The sequence below is a fragment of the Elgaria multicarinata genome, chromosome 8, assembly GCF_023053635.1.
Source record: "Elgaria multicarinata webbii isolate HBS135686 ecotype San Diego chromosome 8, rElgMul1.1.pri, whole genome shotgun sequence".
Taxonomy (NCBI): Eukaryota; Metazoa; Chordata; class Lepidosauria; order Squamata; family Anguidae; genus Elgaria; species Elgaria multicarinata.
Window position 1 is genome coordinate 25,204,500 of NC_086178.1, and position 22,690 is coordinate 25,227,189.

General features: G+C 42.3%; 1 protein-coding gene across 1 annotated transcript in view; it reads left to right on the plus strand.

Moving 5' to 3' along the window:
• SI (sucrase-isomaltase) overlaps positions 1-22,690 on the plus strand; it is a 162,099-nt gene that overhangs the window by 37,372 nt on the left and 102,037 nt on the right. Inside the window, exons 10-20 of the mRNA XM_063132013.1 lie at positions 760-885; positions 3,798-3,929; positions 4,575-4,694; positions 7,543-7,656; positions 9,853-9,937; positions 13,354-13,471; positions 16,081-16,252; positions 16,512-16,628; positions 16,717-16,871; positions 18,457-18,541; positions 21,170-21,226. Of these exons, the coding sequence (XP_062988083.1) occupies positions 760-885; positions 3,798-3,929; positions 4,575-4,694; positions 7,543-7,656; positions 9,853-9,937; positions 13,354-13,471; positions 16,081-16,252; positions 16,512-16,628; positions 16,717-16,871; positions 18,457-18,541; positions 21,170-21,226 (1,281 nt within the window). The remainder of the gene's footprint in view (positions 1-759; positions 886-3,797; positions 3,930-4,574; positions 4,695-7,542; positions 7,657-9,852; positions 9,938-13,353; positions 13,472-16,080; positions 16,253-16,511; positions 16,629-16,716; positions 16,872-18,456; positions 18,542-21,169; positions 21,227-22,690) is intronic.

Sequence of the window (22,690 nt, forward strand, 5' to 3'; positions counted from 1 at the left end):
GGTGGGCCAAGAATCCAACTTGGTATAAGGCACCTTCTCATGTTCCTATGACTTGTCCAAGAGTATCCAGTGACTCTAAAGAGGAATAAAGATGTGAATGTAGATTTTTCAAATCCAGATTCTTCTGCCCCCAACAGATTAGGTACCATTGCTCTTCATTGGAGTCTGCATATGTAAGCTTGGTTCTGTGATCAGAATGGCATAATGTGTCTTGAAAGGCTAGCTTTTAAAATGATAATAATAATAATAATAATATATTTCTTACCCGCCTCTCCACTTGGATCGAGGCAGGGAACAACAGCGAATATAAAACACATAAAAGCTGCTTAAAAACATAGTATACATGATTAAAACATCCTAAAAACATCCTAAAAACATCCTAAAATTCCACTGGATAGGAGTCTGGAAGGATTGTCTTCCGGTTGCCAATCTTCCACTAAACACAGTGGGCAGTATCCTATGCTGCCACTCTGTTTACACAATTGATGTAGCACTAATGCAAGTGACCCCCGAATACAATACTTATAGCTTCTGCCAGTACAATGGGTTTGCCTAGAAAACCTATTGTATCAGCTTAAAGTATTGGAATGTATAGACAAATTATCTGCAGACAACATCGTATTTGGATGTTGGTGTTGCACTAGAGATTGCTTAACGCTAGCACTAATCAGTTGATTAAGTCAAGTGGCAGCACTGGATACTGCCAATGATGCAAAACAATACTTACCCTGAGCTTCTTTGTCTGTTTTCAACTTGCAGCTTATAGGACTTCCATGGATGCCCTCCTATTGGAGTCTGGGGTTCCAGTTATGTCGCTGGAACTATACAGATATTAATGATTTGAAAGCTGTGGTAGCACGAAACCGGGCAGCTGGAATACCTTTTGTAAGTATTCACTTCTTTTGAGGGCTAGAGTGCAATATCAGTGTGATTTGTTTGGAGAATAGATAGCAGTTATGCAGGGTTTATGATACTACAGCCTATGTTTGGCTGGTGTTTCAGATCCTGTATATCTGATACTGGTAATAATACCTGAATTTAAGTCTATGGTGGTGAATAAGAAGTTGAAGTCATGTGTAAAGAGGTTCAGCACTGATTGGCAACTTCAGTAGCTGATAAAAACACTTCTCTTTTATCCCAGACTAAGGCTCCATTCACACATTCCTCTATTCGAGTGTGAACTATTATGTTGTGGTGAGGTCCCATTTTACTATGGTATGCATATGCATCACAGAACTATATAGCTGGGATAAGTCACATAGGATGGGGAACAGCTCCCATACCACTAGAATAGCAGTGATTTGCAACTTTCAGGGGGTAGGGGGGTGCACACTTACCCACCAGCCACTGAAATTCAATGGTGCAGTGTTACAAAAAAAATCCCCATTCCTTAAAGGAAAGGTTGGGTTCTCCTTTAAAAACAAGCCTTTTTTCCCTGTTGCCACACCACCAAACTTTGGCAGAATGGCAGTACCCATAAAAAAGTCCAAAGGGATCCATGGGCCATGTGTTACCCGCTCTGCACTAGAGGTATGCATCAGTGTGGTCAAAAGACCATGTCAATAGGGATGGGTGAACATGTGATGTTCAAGCTCATTGAGGTTTCTCTGGATTCTTCTTTGAAGCTGTTTCACTTTGTTTGCTTTCCCAATCAGGAAAAAAACATTGAAAGAATACACCTTGTTTAAAATGTGGTTTTCCCCTACAAAATCTGCATCCCCCCATAAGCTAAGGCATGAAAATGTGAATTGGTGGTGGTGGGGGATTTGGACAAATGTGCATTGTGTAAGTCCGGATTTTCGAATGTGAATGCATATTTGGGGAAATTGTGAAAATTTCCTGAAAATTCCGTTCCTGCTTGCATTTGGGGTTGTGAACGGGGCATGTTCTCAGGATTTGTGATGAGGAACAAAATTCTCGTGCATCCCTACATGTAAATCAAGTGTGCTCACTCGGTGCCCTCCATGTGTTTTGGACTTCAACTTTCACCAGACCCAGCTAGGGAACACTGTTGTAAATAGTCACAGGGGCATCACACCTGATAGGTGGAATTCACATTGATGAATGGGCGAACAACAAGGGAACATGGTTGGAGTTATTTGGGATTCTTTCTTCTTCTCATGGCAGCTGGAGATAATTCTGAAGTTTTATAGAGTGCACAGAATAGCAGAAGACCAGTCTTTGAAGCAGGGAACAAGTTTTGATAGGGTTCCAATAAAGTTTTCTATGCCAAGCAAGCATCCTAGAAGAATGTCGAGACGACAAAATCAAGGATGTCATTTTAGACTTCCCCACTGGGAGCCTGGTAGGAAGCATATTGTCCCTGGAGGCTGAAGAACTAAAATGAAAACAGGTGCAAAATTTTGTCACACCTGGAATATTTAGTTCAGTTATTGCAAAGAGCATTTATCTTTGCGCCCCCCCGCAAAAAAAAGCAGTTTCATCAGGTAAGTGAAAGGGTATTAAAGAGGCTGGTTTTGGGGAAAACCAATTTTCTGTGTACCATTAATGGCTGGCCAAAGCTGTGATGATTTCTTCTTCTTCTTGAAGTCCACTTTTCTCATATATATATATATATATATATATATATATATATATATATATATATGGAAATTACATAAAATATAGCCACACAGCAAGTTGCCATGGTAATGGAAGGCAGTGGTGAGGAATGAATTATACAATACACTGTAAAAGGTTCTTATTCAGGCTTTACATGCATGAAACTGCACCGATGGACAGTATTTCAGTGTCTGATTTTATCACTCTGTGCAGGAGATGTGGAGTGGACTTACTGCAATGAAACACTAAAATATGTAGAAGCGAGTTTATAGGAAATTGACATATGTTCGCATAGTAGGATTGCAGATCCAGATATTGGGTTGCAATGCAGACATAATTCTCCCAATTGTTTAAACATGGTTAAAAACCCGGGAATAGTCCATGGGCTCAAATGTTCGTTTTTTCCATTGTGCCTCAGCATTCATAATCATAGTGTAGTGTTATGCCCAATGTGATATGTGTTATTAACCATAGTTATTGCTAACTGAAGTTAGCTATTAATTAGAGTTTAAAACCAGGTTTAACAGTACATATATGTGCTTGTCCTCCTGTGCGGCAGCCCCCTCCCAGGGCCCATTAATCACAGGTTAAGCTGAGTGATATTTGCTAGGTGGTGTTACCATGTAAGGAGAGAGAGCCTCTCTCTGGGATTTTGGTCAGAAACCCAAACTCCCCACCTCTAGTCTGAATTAAAAGAAAATATTAGGGCTGTACAGGACCCCGCCCCCACCCTGATTTGCTTCGGAGGCCAGTTCTGAGGTTCCAGATTGGCCCTGATTCAACTTGGGTTTCATCGGGCCTGGGCTGATCTGCTTTGGATCTGGATCCGAAGTGAGGTTTGGAACTCAAAGTGGGTTGGCGTTCGCGAATTCCTAGGCACCCACCAAGCAAGTGCTTGATGGGCACCCAGGAAATCTTGGCATGAGGCCAACTGGGAACCCAGAGTGAAGACAGATAACAATTTACTAAGTGGTAACTTACCTTGATGCACATGCAAACTTTTGGTAAGCTCCTCATCTGGTTTTTTCCCCCTGCCAAACGTTGATGGACATCTTATCCATTCCTATATGCCCAATTTTCTGAAGAGATGAAGGAGAATGATAAAATGATGGACACTGTTAGTCAAGACAATAAGTTTTTCATTATAATACACTGTTGCCAATGTAAATCGAAAATATGAGAGTTTAAAAGCTTCAAGGTGTTTAATCTTCACAATGACTTCAATTCCTTTTTAGGATGTTCAATACACTGATATTGACTACATGGAAGACAGAAAAGATTTTACTTATGATACAATAGACTTTGCAGGCCTCCCTGAATTTGTTCAAGACCTGCATGACCATGGACAGAAATATATCATCATATTGGTAAGTCCAATGTATTGTACAATTTCATAGATTTTCTACATGTGGAAATGTTATTGAAACGATTGTTTGCAGATGATGATGATGATCATCAGCAGTAGCAACAGCATCCTTTCTTGTGTCAATCAGGCATATTGCAAAGTGCCTCCCCAACCCAGCAGTAGCATTTTTGGCTATGGCTGACTCAAAATACCCGCTCCATTTTTGCTTCTTCGTTTACACTGAAATTTCCCCTATAGTTCCCATGAGAACAATGCTACAGGATGATGTAGTGTTGTTCCCAGGGCGATTATATGAAAAAAAAAATGGTGGCCACCAGCTGGCCACCACTGGGAAGAACTCAGCTGTAACCACCACTGCTACTGCAAAACTAGCAGAAGAGGGAAAAAGAAAATTCCAGGGTGGAATTTTCACCCACTTTTGCTCCCTTGCCCCTCCCACGTTCAGCTGTAAGTTCAACATCAGGGGCATTTCTGCATCATTGGCCTCTTCCAAGGACCCCAAAGCTGAACATTCCTGGTCTGCGCCTTTACGGAGGAGAGGAATTTTCAATCGTTTTTCTTTATCATTACTTGTTCAGGGATATATCAGTTGCATAATTCCACAAAGGCTTAGGAAGAATACAATTTCCTATTCCTCGTTTCTTAGGACCCAGCTATTTCTATGAATAATCGCCAAAATAATACCCCATATGAAGCCTATAGGAATGGTGAAGAAATGAAAGTGTGGGTAAATGAATCAAACGGAGTAAGCCCTCTTATTGGAGAGGTAAGTAGCTATTTATCTTTTAATGGCAGGCTTTATCACCAAGGAATTTCTCTTCTGTTAGCCCCATTAAAAATAATATGGAAAAACATATTACTCTGGGAACAACTACCAATAATCCCACTCCACTCCAACAGCAGTGACAATCAACCACTTTTCCTAAACTGGTGCCCTGCAGATGTGTTGAACTACAACTCCAGTCACCCTCAACAAGCATGACAATTGAGCATATTGGCTGGGAATTGTGGCCCTTGCCATCCAGCACATCTGGAGGGCTCCCATTCTGGAGGGCACCAGATGTGGGGACGACTGATGTAGAGGGAGGGAGTTGTCTACCATTGGCTTGTGGGACTAGTTGCCATATTGGCAGTCCTCCCCTCCCAAAAAGACAACAAAAGCCAGCCAGCCATGCTGTTAGCCTCCTTGGATGATTGTTTCAGAAAAGAAAAGTTAGAGATATAGATTTTCCACATCAATTGTTTGGATGCCATGATGAATTTATAATGAGACATGGGGATACTTACATATGCAGCGGTATAGGAGATCTATATTTCTTTACCTGGTTTTGGAATTTAAATGTAGCAGTTCACATCTAACTTGGCGTAAATCAAAACTCTGAACTTGTGGAAATTGTGTGCAAATGAACATCTGAAATTGTATAATCCTTTCCTCCCAGACCCATGAATATTGCTTAACAGCACTGTTTCTGAACTGGTCTATTAACTTTGTTAATACCCTGATTATTCTTTAATATCTCTTCCCAAAAGGGTATAAATTTTAGACAGTCCCACCATGTATGTAAATAAGTCCCATTCATTCTAGAATGTTCCCAACATTCCCCCTATGTGTATTCTGGGATCTTCTTTTTTATCTCCCATGGGGCAAAAATGTTTGCTTTGCAGACAAAAATGGGACAAATGTGTTCTAAATAATTAATATCACCTTGATGTTGTAATAGGAGTCTGTGATGAGGGATGCCTTTGGAATCTAACGAGTTTTCTCCTTGATATTGGGATTTTGCTTTACTGGGAATGTTTACCATATTGGAACTGATTAATAGCTGTAATCTGTGGTACCTCTGGAGTTGTCATTCAGGAAATGAGAGAAATGTTACAAAAATGGTGTGAGCAGTTATTCTTTTTTTTATGAGGGGAACTTTCAATTGCATGGGTTTATTTGACGCAGAAATGAAAGTTGCAAATCTTCTTAACATTTAAGAAAAGAAGAAGAAGATCCATGCAAGACCTGTAATATAGAACACCTCATGACTAGGGGCTAAAAATGTTTTGTTTTAACTTCATAAGATAAACATACATACACATACACACAATTATACAACCAGATTCTTAGGGAGAGGGCCAATATATATTCCACCCCCACCCCCAAAGAAGGAAGTATAAGGGGGAATCTACACTGGCCATTTATTGCAGGATTGTATCACAGTCATCACTAACGGGGCACGTGATGTTCACCTGCTCCCTTAGTGATCTCGGGTTCATCTCTCAGTTATTCAGGAATATCACTGGCCTCAGCTAGATGAGGGGGTCAGAGGGCAACAATCTTGCAATTTTATGATTGTGAGATCATCGCCCTCGTCTGCACTTGGCGCGCAACATCCAGGAATGAAAAGGATGTCACGCCCACCATTTTGTTTTATTTGTAAGGGAGATGGAGCACACGAGTGCTTGTGCACAAAACTGTAAGGATTTTTTTTAAAAAAAAAAAAAATCCCTGCACCCCACCCCACCCCCAACCAGCTGTGACGCCCGGCCACACATTCCACGGTCTTGGGATCATCCCAAGATCATGGAAAAATTGTGCTAGTAGTGTAGGGTGAGATCCTGGGGAAATGGAGGGATCATCCCTCCCTGCGCCCAGGATCCCCTGGGCATCATGTGGATGCATAGGGATGATCTCGGGGCGATCCCCAGGATATCTCCCCGTCTAGCTATGCCCACTGCCTGTTTTTGTCACTTTTTTTGGCTCTCTCACTTCCATTATGAAGAACATTTGCAGTGTGCCCCCCCCCTTTGTGAGGTCATTGCTGTTCACCAGGAGTTCTGGGCTCAGCAAACAGCCAATCAGCTGTGAGGGCCGTGTACATGGGTATCAGCATTATCGCAGAGTGTCTTTTTAAAAAAACAAACATATCTCTACGCAGGAACGTGTATTTGATGGAGTTTATATCCCCCCATGTGTTGCGCTTATGCGCATCCCTAATGACTCAATAAAAAAAACCTTGTGCCCTGTAGCCATCTGCCTAGCCCCGCCCACTTCTACTGATACACATGCGGAACTGCCACACCAGGGCACATGTGCTTCTGCAACGGCATTCCTGAAATTGCGGGTAAGACCAGTTGTGTGTTCCCCTTAATGGGCGATCTCTGAAGCTGGGAACATGTGGGAGCATGCTTCTTCTGTTGCGAAAGGGCTGCAAGTGTAGATCAGCCTTAAATGAGCATACTCTAAAATCCACTCTAGACATTCTGAAATAATTTCCGCTACCCCCCCCCCCCGGCAACTTAGCAGAAGATAACTGGAGAAGAACCCCACAGTAGTGGTACAAAAACTGAGCAGAATTGGGCAGCAGGGCAGGGAGATCCATTTATCCCTCTTGATGAGGAATTCTTAAGTTGGGCACACTGCATGAACCAAAAACCAGTGCAGTAAAAAGTAGGTTTTTATATCTTACATTTGAATGCATCTTTGTACTTTACTGACTTTCATTCCTTTACCTCGTCTTCGGAGCATAAAAGACTTCATTTGTTTTGTTACTAAGATTGTCCATGCATCTCTCGCTGGCTCCGGTTCACATTGTACATTGCAAAAATGCTCCTTAACTTTCCCGCAGGTGTGGCCAGGAAAAAGCGTCTTCCCTGATTTTTCCAATCCCAGCGCTATTAAGTGGTGGGTTGATGAGAGTAACAATTTCCACAATACTCTCCAATTTGATGGACTGTGGATTGTAAGTACTACACTTCAGAAATATATCTTTTGGAAAATGTCCTCTCAAAGTTCTCCATTGTATTCACAGGAAGCAAAAGTAGGGGATCCTTTCACTAAATGTTTTCCAGGGGGAGACGAATGTTTACAACAGTTCCTTAAGCGGGGGTTACCATCAGCAGCAAGAGCGATGTGGCTTTGTTCTCCCTTCCTCTTTTTCTTTCCCACAGTGCTCCTCCATGGGCTGCACAGCTGCCATTTTTTAAAATCTCCCACAATGCCTTGGGCTAGCTCTCCAGGGAATTGTGAGGGGGGAATAGTGGCTGTCATAAAAAACTGGCAAAAGATATTCAGCAAAATTGCCTTTTGTTTGGAGGAGACTGAAAAAGAAAATTCTCAGAAAGCTCGCAATTCTTTTTATTTTTCCTGAGAAATGTCGGCTTAGTTCTAAACAGGATACATTCTGACATCATTGCATTCTCTCTTTCTCACTCGTTCTTTCTCTGCTTTTGAACAAGGGAAAAATTAAGCACTGGGTACATGGGTACAGCCTTTGTGGCTGTAAATATTTGCGTAGTACGCAGAATACTATGATCTATTTAAATTCACTCCTGTTATATGACACAAAATGTTTCTACCATGGACCACCATAAATTTAGCAAATACGTATTATGTAAACAACATTATGTTTGGATAATGCCACATAATCTGTTAGTGCAAGTTTCTTATTGATTTGGATTCTGGAAGAGCAGCTTAAAGATGAGCAGAAAACATTATATTCATTCAATAAGAACAAATTGCAAAGAGTAGAGCCATATCCACTTGGTATGGGAAAAGGGAAAGAATCATGGCACTCCATAAATGTGGATGAGCTTTCATATTTGGAGACTGTGCCCATGGTTATAGCCATTACAGTTTCCCCTCTGTCCCACTATAGTTTGGTCAAACAGGTCTGGAAGCCTTTAAAGCACTGTAAACATCTGCACAATGATATTTTATGATAGCAGGATATATATTTTTGAAAGGGGGGAATAGGTATATTTGTTACAACAAGCAGCAATGGCTATATATCATATATCCTTCAGCCTTGTTCTGAAGTTTATGGCCTATGCCAGGAGTTAGCAACTTGTGGCCCTCCAGAAGTTGTGACCTACAGATCCCATCAGCCTTAGTCAGCATGGGCAGTGGTGAGAGATGATGGGAACTGCAGTTCCAACAATGCCTGGAGGGCCAAGGGTTGCCCACCCCTGCCCAACCCAATTAGAATTGTGTGGGGGAGAGAATGACAGTGAGCCTATTGCCCTCCCCTCCATCCTGTCCTCACCTCCTGCCTCATGTGGAGGGCTAACTGTCTGCCATTGGGGTGCTGGCTCTTTTTTCATGTAGGCTCACTGCACAGTTTAGAACCCTAGGAAACCAGAGTTCTACTTGGCTTGGAGAGCCTACTTGAAGGGCCGCCTTTACCCATAACAACTTAGGGGTGCCATGAGCACCCAACTGAGTACAGAAGTCTGGCAGGGCCCCTGTGTCCCCACCCCCAGAACCAGTTGGGCATGCTTGGCTTGTCACGAGTGTGGACCCCGCCTGAACACTTGCAAGGTTCTGGTGACCGCTTGGCAGTTGCCCACGTGCCAAAATTGTGCACTTCCCCATCCTGCATCAATGGTGGCTGCCATTGACACCAGAAGGGGGAGTGCGCAATTTCAATTACATCTCTCTTGTGTTAAAAGCAATGTGCTTCTGATGTAACATGCAGCATAGAGGTGAGACTGGACAAGAACAATGAAAAATGCTGGGATGAGGCAGGTAATATGTTTGAGTTCTATTTAATAAATACCTAAAGCACTACTCACAAACCCATAAATTGCTAGGGACACTTGACATAATATTCTTTTCAAGTGTAGGTTTGGAAACAAAATAACCAAAAATGGAATACATGCCACAGATCAGCTGCAGGTTCCTGATCAGTGTACATTTGGTGCTAAACTTCATTTTCTGCCGTAGAAAATGAGGGATGGCTCTTCATCTTTAAACACATCTCTATGGTGTTTAGAAATATACCAGTACATCTGGTTAACCTCTACATTTGAATCCACGTTCTCCATTTACCACATTTATCTGGGTATTTATTTTCATTATGTCTTTAAAGAGTCAGCTGAATAGACATGAAGATTTAACTGACATCATAGGCTCATGCATTTCTCCCAATCTTTTCCAGGACATGAATGAAGTATCCAATTTTGTTCAGGGATCAAATTCTGGCTGTGCAGTAAACAACTTAAACTACCCACCTTTTACTCCGAGTAAGTTCTTAAGAGAAAATTCAGATCAGTTCACAGTGGAGAATCTGTATCCGTTCACACATCGCGCTAACCATCCTGCAAATAAGCTACCATGAGTTGATTGGTTGCTAACCTGACTGATGATTGAGCTTGCCATGGCTTGATTCTCACCACATTCCCCGTCAGTCCTCCCATCAGCCCTGGCATATATCCCAGGTGCTTTTGTGGCAGAACTCCTAGTTTCCTCAGGCTCTAGCTCTGTTTTTGCTGCTCTGGCCAACTGGCACTGTGGCCATTCCCATCAACCCATGAAGAAGTCACCATGTCAGGTTTGGACAACACAACAAGCCACCATGGGTATGAACTACCCTGAAACAAGCCATTGGTTCTCAGGGCATCTTGTTCATGAAAAAGAAGCCTGCAGAATCCGTGACAGGTTCACACAACAGAACCACCCACCATGGGTGATCAGCCATGGTGGGTTGTCCTGTTGTGTGAACCAGGTCAGTTTGTCCCATTATCAGTCGTTACAAAATTAAATTTTCATATATTTGTGAGATCAGTGTTCCAACGAACAAAATAAACAAACGAGGGCTAAAGCCTTAAATATAATATTGGACATGAAGTTCTTCTGGCAAAGAGGTGTTTTCCAGTTAAATATTTCATCATTACCCAGTTCATAAGCTGACTTTTCTAAAGTAGTTTTTTTCTTGCTTTAAAGTTTATCAATTGTATTGACTTTCTTTTGCCATTAAATTGATTTGCTTTTCAAGCAGAACTAAAATGGAGTTCCAAATGCCTCTTGAGTAATAATTTGCAATAATATCACTTTACAGCATTTCCAGATACACTACTTTGATTCTTCAAAGCTCAAAACTAAGAAATGTCTCATCCTGAAATGCCCATGCCTGTTTCTGATCAGAAGAGCCCTGCTGGATCAGACCAAAGTTCCATCTAGTCCAGCACTCTGTTCACAGAGTGGCTGACAAGCTGTTGACTAGGAACCCACAAGTAGGACATGGATGCAACAGCACCCTCAGAAAGATAGACAGACAATGTTTGGTGCTTTAGGAGCAATAAATAAGAAGTGGAGCCTACAAGAAACTGTAGCGAGGGTTCCAGCCAAGTGTCATGGCCTCCTCCATTATACTCCATTACATCCCCCACTCCAGTTTTCTCCCATCCCACCAGTCAGTCAACATTCCATGTCCACTGAGCACGCTCAGTACTTATTGAGCTGTTTTGGTCCCCTCTTACTTTTCTTTTTCTATTGTATTTTTTTAACTCCTGCAAACCATGGTGTTCCTTCAAAACTCCTAATACCTCCCTTTTGTGAAGATAAGTTCACCGTTCATACATAGACTTGTGACTTCAGTATGTCAAACATTACACCATGTTGATTCTCCAGCCTTGCAGAGATGTTATGCTTTCACTGGAGTCAGATATGCTGGTACAAACTATTGAAGTGATTTGGTACAAAAGTCAATATAATGTAGTGGTTAAACTATCCATTTTGACCCAGGGAGACCTGGGTTGCAAAAAAGCAATGACTGCCAAACTCACTGGATTAACTTGGGCCTGTCTGTATCGCTCAGCCTTACTACCTCACAGGTTGTAGTGAGGGTAAAAGCAGGGAGTTGAAGAAGGATGTGTGCCACTTGAACATCATTGGATGAAGGGCTGGACAATTTTTCTTCATGTTGATGACCTCTTAGTTTGAAGCCAGAACAGATGAATTCTACAATTGGTCTAGATCATGCATTTGCATCATTTCTCTGCATAATTTATCCATTATGGGGATGAACTGGTAGGGTACCAAAGGCCACCAGCTGCAACTATTGGGATCTTATTCAGCCACTCTTCTTTCAGCAGGCAGAATCCAAACACTTTCTGACATATCTTTGAAATCATAAGAACTAGAAACAGGACCTTTTTTTAAAAAAAAAAATGAAGCCGAAGATCCTCAGGAAGCCAGATGCCCCATCCAAAAGCACATTCTGTACTCGTTCATACAGCCATCTTTGAATCAACATATGCTAATGATATGCGATAGTCCACATAGACATGAGCTGGGACTATGTTCCAGGTTCATCAGGAGTAGCTCTAAAGATTTTGAGCATCATCAGATGAGCGTTTAATAGCATGCTCATTACTTCCACTCACAGATGTTCGCGGGTCCTTTTGACGCCACCGTCCTCCTGCTCTTTTTTCCGACAAAAAATAAGACAAGGAAAATCTTCTTTTTTACTATAACGAGACCTGCTACCATTTCCTGCTGTATGATAAAACACCCACTGAATGGGTCACGTGGTTGTTGCTTGCTTCCTCTTTCTTCCTGTGTGAAGAAACAGGAAGCTGAATGTCCTTACTGTGGGACAGAAGCAGGAGGCAAAGCGACGGTAGGGAAACACAGTTGTCTGATGAGGCTCTTTGTATTCAGTGTTCCATTCTCCGTTTTCAGTCCATGATAAATAAATAAATAAAATAAGGCAATCATAAGCCCAGAGGCAAAGCCAGGAGATCCAATTTGGAGGGGCTGTAAAGAGTCCCTGGACACTGCGTCTTTTAACCTTTTGGTGCTTGCTCCAGCAGTTGCAATCTTATACACACTTACATAGAAGTAAGCCCCATGGAACTCAATGGGGCTTCCTTCTGAGTACATAGGATTGCCCTGTTATTCTCTTCCCTGGTCTTGAGAATTGCTCTTGATGGCCCAGACTCATTGCTCAGACCATTAGTTTTGCTAGAAAATAACAGTGCTCTGTGGCAACTCATTCTATTGAAAAGCAGTGGCCGGAAAGAAAGCATAATGCTTTTTCAGATCTCACTTCCTTTTAGACAGTGGTTTATAATCGAATGATCTTGCCTGTGGAACAAGAGTGGCTGAATTATACCTCTGCATTCACTCTGATATAATGACCATGTTTTATCTAAGTGTTATGAGCTAATGGGTGAATTATTTCGCAGTTGTTCATTGATTGCTAGGAGGACTTGGGAGGGGCAAAGTTAACGGGGGACTTTGAGCTCCAGTGCAAACCATCACAATAAAGCAATAAAGACAGTCTTAATACACTATTTTCATAGGAAGCTGCCTTAAAATCAGACCATGGTTTCATCTAGCTCAGTATTGTCTACACTGACTGGCAGAAACTTTCCATGGTTTCTGATGGAAGAGATACTGGGGATGCTGGGAATTGAACCTGTGACCTGTTGCATTCAAAGCATATGCTTTAACACTGAACTACTGGCCTTCTAGTCTCCATGAATCTATTGTAGGAGATCTAGTGCAAAAAAAGTGGATACCCCGTGCGTTTCCTGAATTTTCTGCATTCCATAAATACGAAACCAGTAAGCCCCTTTGTCTCGAGCTTTTAGATACTGAAATGTTGAACACAGAGTGGTACTTCAATGGCATTTCCTCTCTCTTGGTTACACAGAAATTCTTGATGGCATCATGTATTCAAAGACACTTTGCATGGATGCAGTGCAGACGGCAGGGAACCAATATAATGTCCACAGCCTTTATGGATATTTCATGACTATAGCTACTGATCAGTAAGCAATTCCTCATCATCATTGTCTCATTTTATTTTCCTGTGCTAGTTTTCAAGTAACAGGATTTGTGGAGATGCTAGTTCACCAGAGATGCTCTAGTTTAAAATGCTTAAACTCATACATTTGGAGAGGGGTATAGAATTTTTTGGGATATCAAAAGAAATCATTTGTATAAGGTCCAAAGCAGACATTACTTTTTAAATGTGTGTCTGGCAGCTATGGGTTCTTTTATTTATTTTTTACTCTAGAGTAAACACAGGGACCTCAGTCTTGGGCCACAGCTAGACCTAAGATTTATCCTGGGATTATCCAGGGTTCGCCCCTGCCTGAGCACTGGATCCCCTGTGTGTCACCTAGATGAACAGGTTTGACCCCTGGACGATCCAGGGATAAACCTTAGGTCTAGCTATGGCCTTGATCTTAAAAGTCCCCAGCCCCATGTACGGCCTGAATTCAGGTCAAAGCCCCTGTACCTATCATAGAATAAAACTTAAAGCTGCCAGATGCACATTTAAAATAATATCTGTTTTGATCCCAAGTCTCAATGAGCATAAATTCTTATACTGCAAAGTTCATGCTTAATTATCCAGACTCATAGTACAGATCTTAGAAAAAACACTATGTTTAGATGTCCAGACTTGCATCTGAAATCTAAGATCAATTAAATCAGCATTCCCCAGCTTGCAGTACACAGGGTTTTTCTTATGGCCCATGGAAGCCTAATGCAGCCTGACCAGTCACAGACTGGCACAGTCACTCCTGTATCAATTGGTTGCACCTCTTTCTTGGTGCAGTTTAAAGCAGGTTTTGCAACTCTTCTGCCTACCCAGTTTGAGTAGTGATTTCAGCAAAACTCAAAATTATTCAGTTCATAAGTAGAATCTGACATCTGTGTAATTCTTGAATGTATAAAGTGAAGGAATGTGTGAGATTTTTGCTTCCCTTTGCTGAAGATCAGAATACGCCCTTTTCACACTTTGTCCTCTCATTGATTTTAGTAGGTGGGAGTCAAACATTTGCTTGACTTTCCTATCAAAATCAATCCAACATTGGATGGATTGAGTGTTCTTTCATTCTCTAGCCATCTTAACTATAAAGAATGTAGAAAACATTTCTGTGCCCGAGGTATCCTGGCATTTGATCTTTGTGAAGTAGAGAAGCACATTTTCAAATATTCCGGGACATGTTGCGAATACTCACTGGGGGCTGACCTACACCAAGCAGGATAGTCCACTATGAAAGCAGTATATAAAAGGCAGGAGCCAAACTATTGTTTTATAGTGGTATTGAAGTGCACTGACAACTGTTGGGGCCCATTGACACATACCATATACCGGTTTCATACTGCTTTCATAGTGGACTATCCTGCTTGGTGTAGATATGTCATGGGCCCCAACAGTTGTCAGTGCACTTCAGTACCACTATAAAGCAGTAGTGTAGATCCTGCAGTGCACCTCAATACTGCTATAAAGCAGTAGTGTGGCTCCTGTTTTTTATAGACCGCTTTCATAGTGGAATATCCTGCTTGGTGCAGATGAGCTCTGGGTGCGACAAGTCATTCCTTTGTCCTTTTTGCCCCCTCTTTCCCACATTCATGCTATCTCTGCAAACACAGGTTTTGGAATATTTATTTATTTGTTTATTTATTTATTACATTTCTATACCGCCCAATAGCCAAAGCTCTCTGGGCGGTTCACAAAAATTAAAATCATAGTAAAACAATCAACAGGCTAAAAGCACAAATACACAATACAATATAAAAAGCACAACCAGAATAAAAACCACACAGCAAAATTGATATAAAATTAAAATACAGAGTTAAAACAGTAAAATTTAAATTTAAGTTATAATTAAGTGTTAAAATACTGGGAGAATAAAAAGGTCTTCAGCTGGCGACGAAAGGAGTACAGTGTAGGCGCCAGGCGGACCTCTCTGGGGAGCTCTGTTCACAACAGCTGTTGAACATCATAGAGCTGTTAGCCAATTGCTGCTTCTCCATACCTCCTGTCCACTATCCCGTATCCCTGGATGATTTGAAATGCGCTTCTCTGTTTCATGCAGAACAGCAGCAAATTGAGCTATTACATATACCAAGCAGGATCTTTCAAGTAGTATGAAAGCAGTATATAAAAGGCAGGAGCCACACTACTGCTTTATAGCAGTATTGAGGTGCAATGACAACTGTTGGGGCCCATTGACACATATCATATACCTGCTTTCGTACTGCCATATCCTGCCTGGTGTGGCTCCTGCCTTTTATATACCACTTTCATACCGCTTTCATCATGCAATATCCTGCTTGGTGTAGATTAGGCCATAGTGTGGATTGTATTCCCAGAGCTTAACAGTTGATATTTGAACATTTGCAGTTGGGAAAACATGTGTGTGTGTTTGTTTGTTTGTTTGTTTTGGTTCATACTGTTCCTTATGGAGGAAGTGATGCAGACACACATCTGTACTGAGACTTCTTGGGAAGGAAATATGTTTGAAGGCACCAACAAAGCAGTGTGCAATCTGAGAGGTGTGCCCAGAGAGGCAGCCTTTAACAGTATTTAACTGAATGAGGATCCTTTTGGTCTAATAATGTCCCAAATTCATTTTCTTTTTAGGGCTCTCCAAACTATTTTCTCTGGAAATAGAAGCTTCCTCCTTTCTCGATCTACTTTTGCTGGATCTGGGAAATTCTCAGGACATTGGTTAGGAGATAACGCTGCCAATTGGAACGATATTAAATGGGCGATACCAGGAATGTTGGAATTCGGTCTCTTTGGATACCCATATGTAAGGCACTTTAATTATTCTACATCATTCCCCTGTAATGGATTGCCAAAGCACAAGTTAGATTTTCTTGGACTTCTTTTTACTTAGTGAACAAAAGAAAAAAGTAGTGAATAGAAGGATTTTTATAGACATTCTGGAGTCATAATTCATTCTGTACAGTTTATTTAAGGATTGATTATCTTAAAACAGAGATTGAAGTTGAAGTTATTACTAGATCTAATGTAGATCTTATGCCTAATATGTGCACTTTTTTTTCCAGATTGGAGCAGATATTTGTGGGTTCTTTGACAATGTCTCAGAGGAACTCTGCAGACGGTGGTTGCAAGTTGGAGCATTTTACCCACTTTCTCGGAATCACAATGCTGAAGCACATGACGTGGGTCCCCTTTTTAAATCAAACCCAGGTTTTAACTGTTTGAATTCCCCTTCTTTCTACTAATAACAAATGTAACATTCACTTTCAGCCTAAAGACCCTGCATATTTTGGGCAGAACTCTCTTTTGGTGAACTCAACTAAACACTACCTGAACATTCGCTACACTTTGTTACCATATCTCTATACTCTCTTTTACAAAGCCAATGTCCGGGGAGAGACAGTCATAAGACCTGTTCTGCATGAGTAAGTTCACTGTTTTGTTTTTAAAGAAAGGATGTTGTATGCCTGCGGAGGAGCTATTGATATTACTATGGCCAATATCCTCCAGTAATTCTCTTATGCAAATGGAACTGAGTGCTCAAACAACTGGAACTAGGGATTCCAAAACAATTCCAGAAACTAGCGCCAATGTTCATTCCCAGAACAGTCTCCTTTTATAAGTTCTGCTGACCTGCTCTGTTCCAGAAATGAGCATTGCTGCTCATCTCTGGATGTTTCTCAACCTGTAATTTTTCATTACACTAGTAGTCAGGGGAAATAGAATACTGCCTTACGTTTCGGGATTTTTTGACTTTATTTCCAAAGTACTTTGATTTGGCTAATGCATCCCCAAGAAAAGTAGGCTTTGGCCATTTCTACACCAGCCTGTAAATTCTGGGCTGGTCACGACCAAGCCCCTGTGCATTCAGATGAACCACAGGGACTCCCAGGAGGAAGGAGAGACAAGAATGTGTTTTCCCACGGATAAGCACTCCCTGGGAAAACCTGATTCTTCTAGGCTGATAACTGTTACCCAGAGGACCCTTTCTTCTGCTGCTCCCAGACTGTGGAATGGACTGCAGGAGGAGATTCATCAACTTAACACTCTCTCTGAATTTAAGGCAGCTATATAGACTAGTCTCTTCCAACAGGCCTACCCAGATGAATTTTAAACCTAAGAATTTTAAGATGTCCTGATTGTTATTTTAATATTTTATTCCTTTTATATGCTCTTTTAATTAGTTTTATGCATTTGATTTATACTGTATTGTACTAATGTTGTTCCCTGCCTCAATCCAAAGGAAGAGGTGGGTAAGAATTATTATTATTATTATTATTATTATTATTATTATTATTATTATTATTATTATTAATTTTGTAGAGCCTGCAGCCATTGACCAGATCTACACCAAGCAGGATATTGCACTATGAAAGTAGTATGAAAGCGATATATAAAAGGCAGGAGCCACACCAAGAAGGATATAGCGGTAAGAAAGCGGTATATGGAATGTGTCAATGGGCCCCAACAGCTGTCAATACTGCTATAAAGCAGTAGTGTGGCTCCTGCCTTTTATATACCACTTTCATACCGCTTTCACAGTGCAATATCCTGCTTGGTGTAGATTGGGACAGTGACAGATTGAGGTAAAGAGGTATAAATGTGATTTAAGGTACATGTATGTATGAATCCAAAGAATGGTGTGAGGGATATAGGTAAGAGGACTCGGCTTGATTATTGCATGTATTAATGAGACAGAAGTGGGATATTAGCAACATACACATGTGTGTACATGCACACAAATATATTATGTTTGGAAATAGAAACGCCTGTCTCTGAATTGTCTTAATTTGAAACAAACTGCCTGCATTTCTCTCCAATTGCATTATACATTAAAATATGGCAGTACAGAAGCATGTGCCCAATTTTATAATGGAACTGAAAAACATGCTGCTATATTATAAGCATCCAAGTTTTAATGCTGCCATTTTTCAATTCCAGAAGAAATGCCTCTAAGCCAAGAAATGCTCTGGCTACAAAATTAATTCTAATATTGTCTTGTTCATTTAGATTCTATTCAGATGAAGCCACCTGGGCTATTGACAGACAGTTCTTGTGGGGACCTGGGCTGCTTATTACTCCAGTCCTGGACCCGGTATGTCTAATTATATTAAGCTACAATCTATGTAATTAGTTGTTTTAAAGAGTGTATGCTCATATGCCATATCAACTCAGAATTCATGATGATCTCTATCAGGTGAAAAATGAAGGAGTGGAAACAATTGACCTCATTATCATAATTTTGTATAGCTATTTTTGAATATTTTTGAAGTGTTTCCCATAAATTGCTCACATTTGGATGATCGTATTTCAGCTTAATCATATCTCAGCCAAGATATGATCAGCACCTTTGCTCCTTCCTTTGTACTGGCAACCAACAAATCAGGAACTCTTTGTCCAACTATGGTCAACAGCTTTGGAGTAAGCCAGGATATGAAGCCATGGTTTAAAGCTGGCTTAACATCCTGGCTTGTTCAGGAGCCATTGATAAAACTTTCCTGGCTGAAATGGAAAGGCATAATTAATTGAAGAGTTCCTGCTTTGTTTGTTTGTTTACTCATCCACAAGAAAGGGGCAGTGTGCACACCCCAAAGGGTTGATCCGATCTTTGTGTAATAAGCTAAGGCCGTTGCTAGACCAGGCATTAGTGAGGTGTGAGGCTCGGTGTCCCTCCTGTGCATCCAGATGACGCACAGGGGATTACTGGGTCAGGCCGGGCTAACGCTTCCCTTAAGCCGAGATAAGTGGATTCGCTTATGGCCTGGCTTTTCCGCAGCCCCGGCCTGAGGCCAGGGCTGCAGAAGGTCTAGCAGGGTCCTTGGCTTTTCCCGGCTGCTCGCTAGCTGGGAGAAGCCATGGACTGGGCACAGCGCTCATAGGAGCACTGTGCCCATCGGGCCGGGGGAGGGAATCACGGGGGTGGGAGATAGGAGCCGGGGAAAGGCTGGACCCAGCAGGAGGGGGTGAAGAAGGACAGGCACGGGCATCAGGGACAGGGCGGGGGGAGAAGAGAGGGCATGGGCATCGGGGACTGGGGAGAAGAGCGGGCATTGGGCATCGGGGACGGGGGTGGGGGGAGAAGAGCGGGGACGGGCATCGGGCCTGGCAAGCGGGGGGAGAAGAGTGGGGATGGGGACGGGCCTGGCAGATGGGGGGAGGACGGGCGAGCAAGTAGGCAGGGGGGCATCAGACATTGTGGGGGGGAAATCAGGGGCAGGGGGAGCAGGGAGCCCTTTATTTTTTTAAAAAAAAATCACTTACCTGGTCCGGTGGTGCGCTCCTGCACACATGGCCCTTTAACTTGTAAAAAAAATGGTGGACGCAATGGGGCTTCCCCTTGCCCCATCGCGTCTTACGTGTGGAAAAGGGCGACGGTGCGTGCTAGTTGCAGTGCGCCATTGCCCCAACTCCCGGCCAGATTATCAGGTAGGTCTAGCAAGGCCCTCAGTTAATGATTGTCCAAATATGTGTCCATTATCTCTTTGATCTTCACAGAGAAAGACGAGCAGTGTAATATAAGAAAAGACTGGGATGTGGATATAGTTTACTATTGGATTTAGAGCAGGAAAACCTTGGTTCAACTTTATGGGCTGCCGTTAAGGTGACTGGGGCCAGATCTACACCAAGCAGGATATGACACTTTGAAAACGGTTTGAAAGCTGTCTACGGAGTGTGTCCTGGGCCCCAACAGTTGTCACTACTGTTATAAACCATTTAAAAGCAGTAGTGTAGATCCTGCCCAGGTGGCTTTCAAGCAGGGGTTAAGTCTCAGTATAGCCTACTTCAAAGGTTTGTTGTGATGAAACATGGCACAGGAAGGAACAATGTATATATGCATGCATTTATTACACTTCTATACCACCCAATAGCCAAAGCTGTCCGGATGGTTCACAAAAGTTGTATGCGTGCCACCCTGAGCTACATGAAGGGAGTTGAGGCTACAAATGCAGTTCTTGGTTTTTTATAAAACAAACAAATAAACAAACCCCAATCTCATTTTAAAAACAAGCACTACCACCACCAGGCTCTAATGGTAAACCTGCTCTATTGGAATGGTACCATAAAAAGACAAATGCACCTGATGTAGGGAATAGAAAACTTGTGGGGTCCTTGTCCTGTGAATTCGTCAAGCCCTGCTTGTCTTGTCCTGTTCCAAGGAACTAGGCTGGATGAGTGCTCGAGACGCTGTGCAAGCCTCCCAAGGTCTCAGCAAAGCACACTTTCCAGGGCCTCTAGAAAGTGCACAATTCCCCCAGCATAGCATTAACATCATCGGAGGATCTGTGCACTTTCCACAACAGTTAAAGCTGCAAGAGCCCTGCCCTCTTTTGTATCTGGTCACTCTAGTATAGCTAGTGCAGCTTTAGCTGTTGTGATGAAGAAGGGATTTCTTCAAGGGCTGCATGCATACAAATGACACCTGCTGAAATTCCCTTTTCTATACAATTTTTAAAGATACAGGAGCCCTGTTTTCTTTTCCATATGGCCATCCCACACTACTTTGCTTTTACTCAGTTACCACTCATATCAATGAGACTTGTAGAAGAGAATTTTGTCTGGATTGCACTACTTTTGCAGCAACTATTAAAACAAATTGCAATACTATACAAATAGCTTTAACACCCCCCCAATACTATACAAATACTGCATTCTATCAATTTCCTATCATCTCTTCTCCTTGACATCTCTTGACATATGAAACACTTGCTTGTTTAAATTTCAGGGTGTGGACACAGTGACTGCTTACATGCCTGATGCTGTGTGGTATGACTATGACACAGTAAGTGCATGACTATAAGAAAATGTTCCATATAAGTATCATTGTTTACTAGTTAAAAATTAGCATTATCTTTGGACATGTCTACACCATGCCTTATCTCCGGGATCACGCCGGGATCATGGCTGTGCATCCACATAATGCACAGAGGATCCCGGGGGCAGGGAGGGATGATCCCTCCATTTCCCTGGGATTACCAGGACGGCTTTTAGCCTGATTTTTCCCACAGTTTCGGGATCGTACTGAGACTGCAAGAGGTGTGGGCAGCTGTCCCGGTTTTGTCCCAGCTCCTCTTATTATTATTATTATTATTATTTATTTATATAGCACCATCAATGTACATGGTGCTGTACAGATAACACAGTACATAGCAAGACCCATAGGCTTAAACGCGAGGAGCTGGGAACCAGGCATGGGGCACAGAGCTCTTCAAGCACTCCGTGCCCATCGGGATGGGGGGAGCGGGATCTTTTTTTAAAAAAACCCAACCCTAACCTTTTCGTTGGAGCACCCGTGTGCTCATCTTCAATAACAATAATTTAAAAAATGCCGGGTGTGACATCTTCCTTCCTCCCAGGATGTCCTGCACTCGTGTGGACTGAGGGGGAGGATCTCATGATCAGCATATCGCGAGATCCTTCCCCCTCCGCCAGGAGGTGTAGACATGCCCTTCCAGAGCTTTCAGTCTAGCTGAGGGCTGGCCATCAGTTTTAACACATTTAGAAGCTCCTTTCAGCATTTAGCCTCCAGTATTTGAATACCATCCTCCCCAAAAGCATGTTACAATGCAATCATACACATTGCTGCTCAGAAGTAAATCCCCTTGTTTTTCAATGGGGCTATTTGCAAGTAAGCCTGCATTGGATTGCACCGTTAATCACTGTTCTTATGTTCTTCCTGGAAATGGATGGATGGATCAAACAACTGCATTGCAGTATCTGGTTTTTAAAAAGTAAACTCGGACTCTTTTAAGGATCATGGCTTTCTCTGTATGTTGATCAATTTATTATGGAAGCATGATCAATTTTCTATATTGGATGGCACCAACAAATTAAGGTGTGAGATTTTTGCAAGAATGTGGCTAGGGGTCGGTGAACTCAACTGTGCATGCCTCAGTGGGCACCTGCTTCAATGCTGCAGCCACTCACCTCTGCTCACTGGGCCACGAGAGTCTCAGAGAGGCTTGCAAGGCCCCAGGGAGCGCTTGGCAGCTGCCTATCCTTCTACCCGTACACTGAAATTGTGCACTTCCCCTTCCTGCATCATTGGCGGCTGCCATTGACACGACGGGGGAATTGTGCAATTTCTGGAAGCTCCGTAAATTGCACACTTCTCTCCATTGCCAATGGCAGCCTTAAACGCCCCATTGACACAAGGGAGCATTCGTGCCTTTACCCTTATGTCACTGGGGCCTTTAAGGCCACCATTGATGCAGGAAGGGAAAGTGTTTGATTTTGGCACATGGGC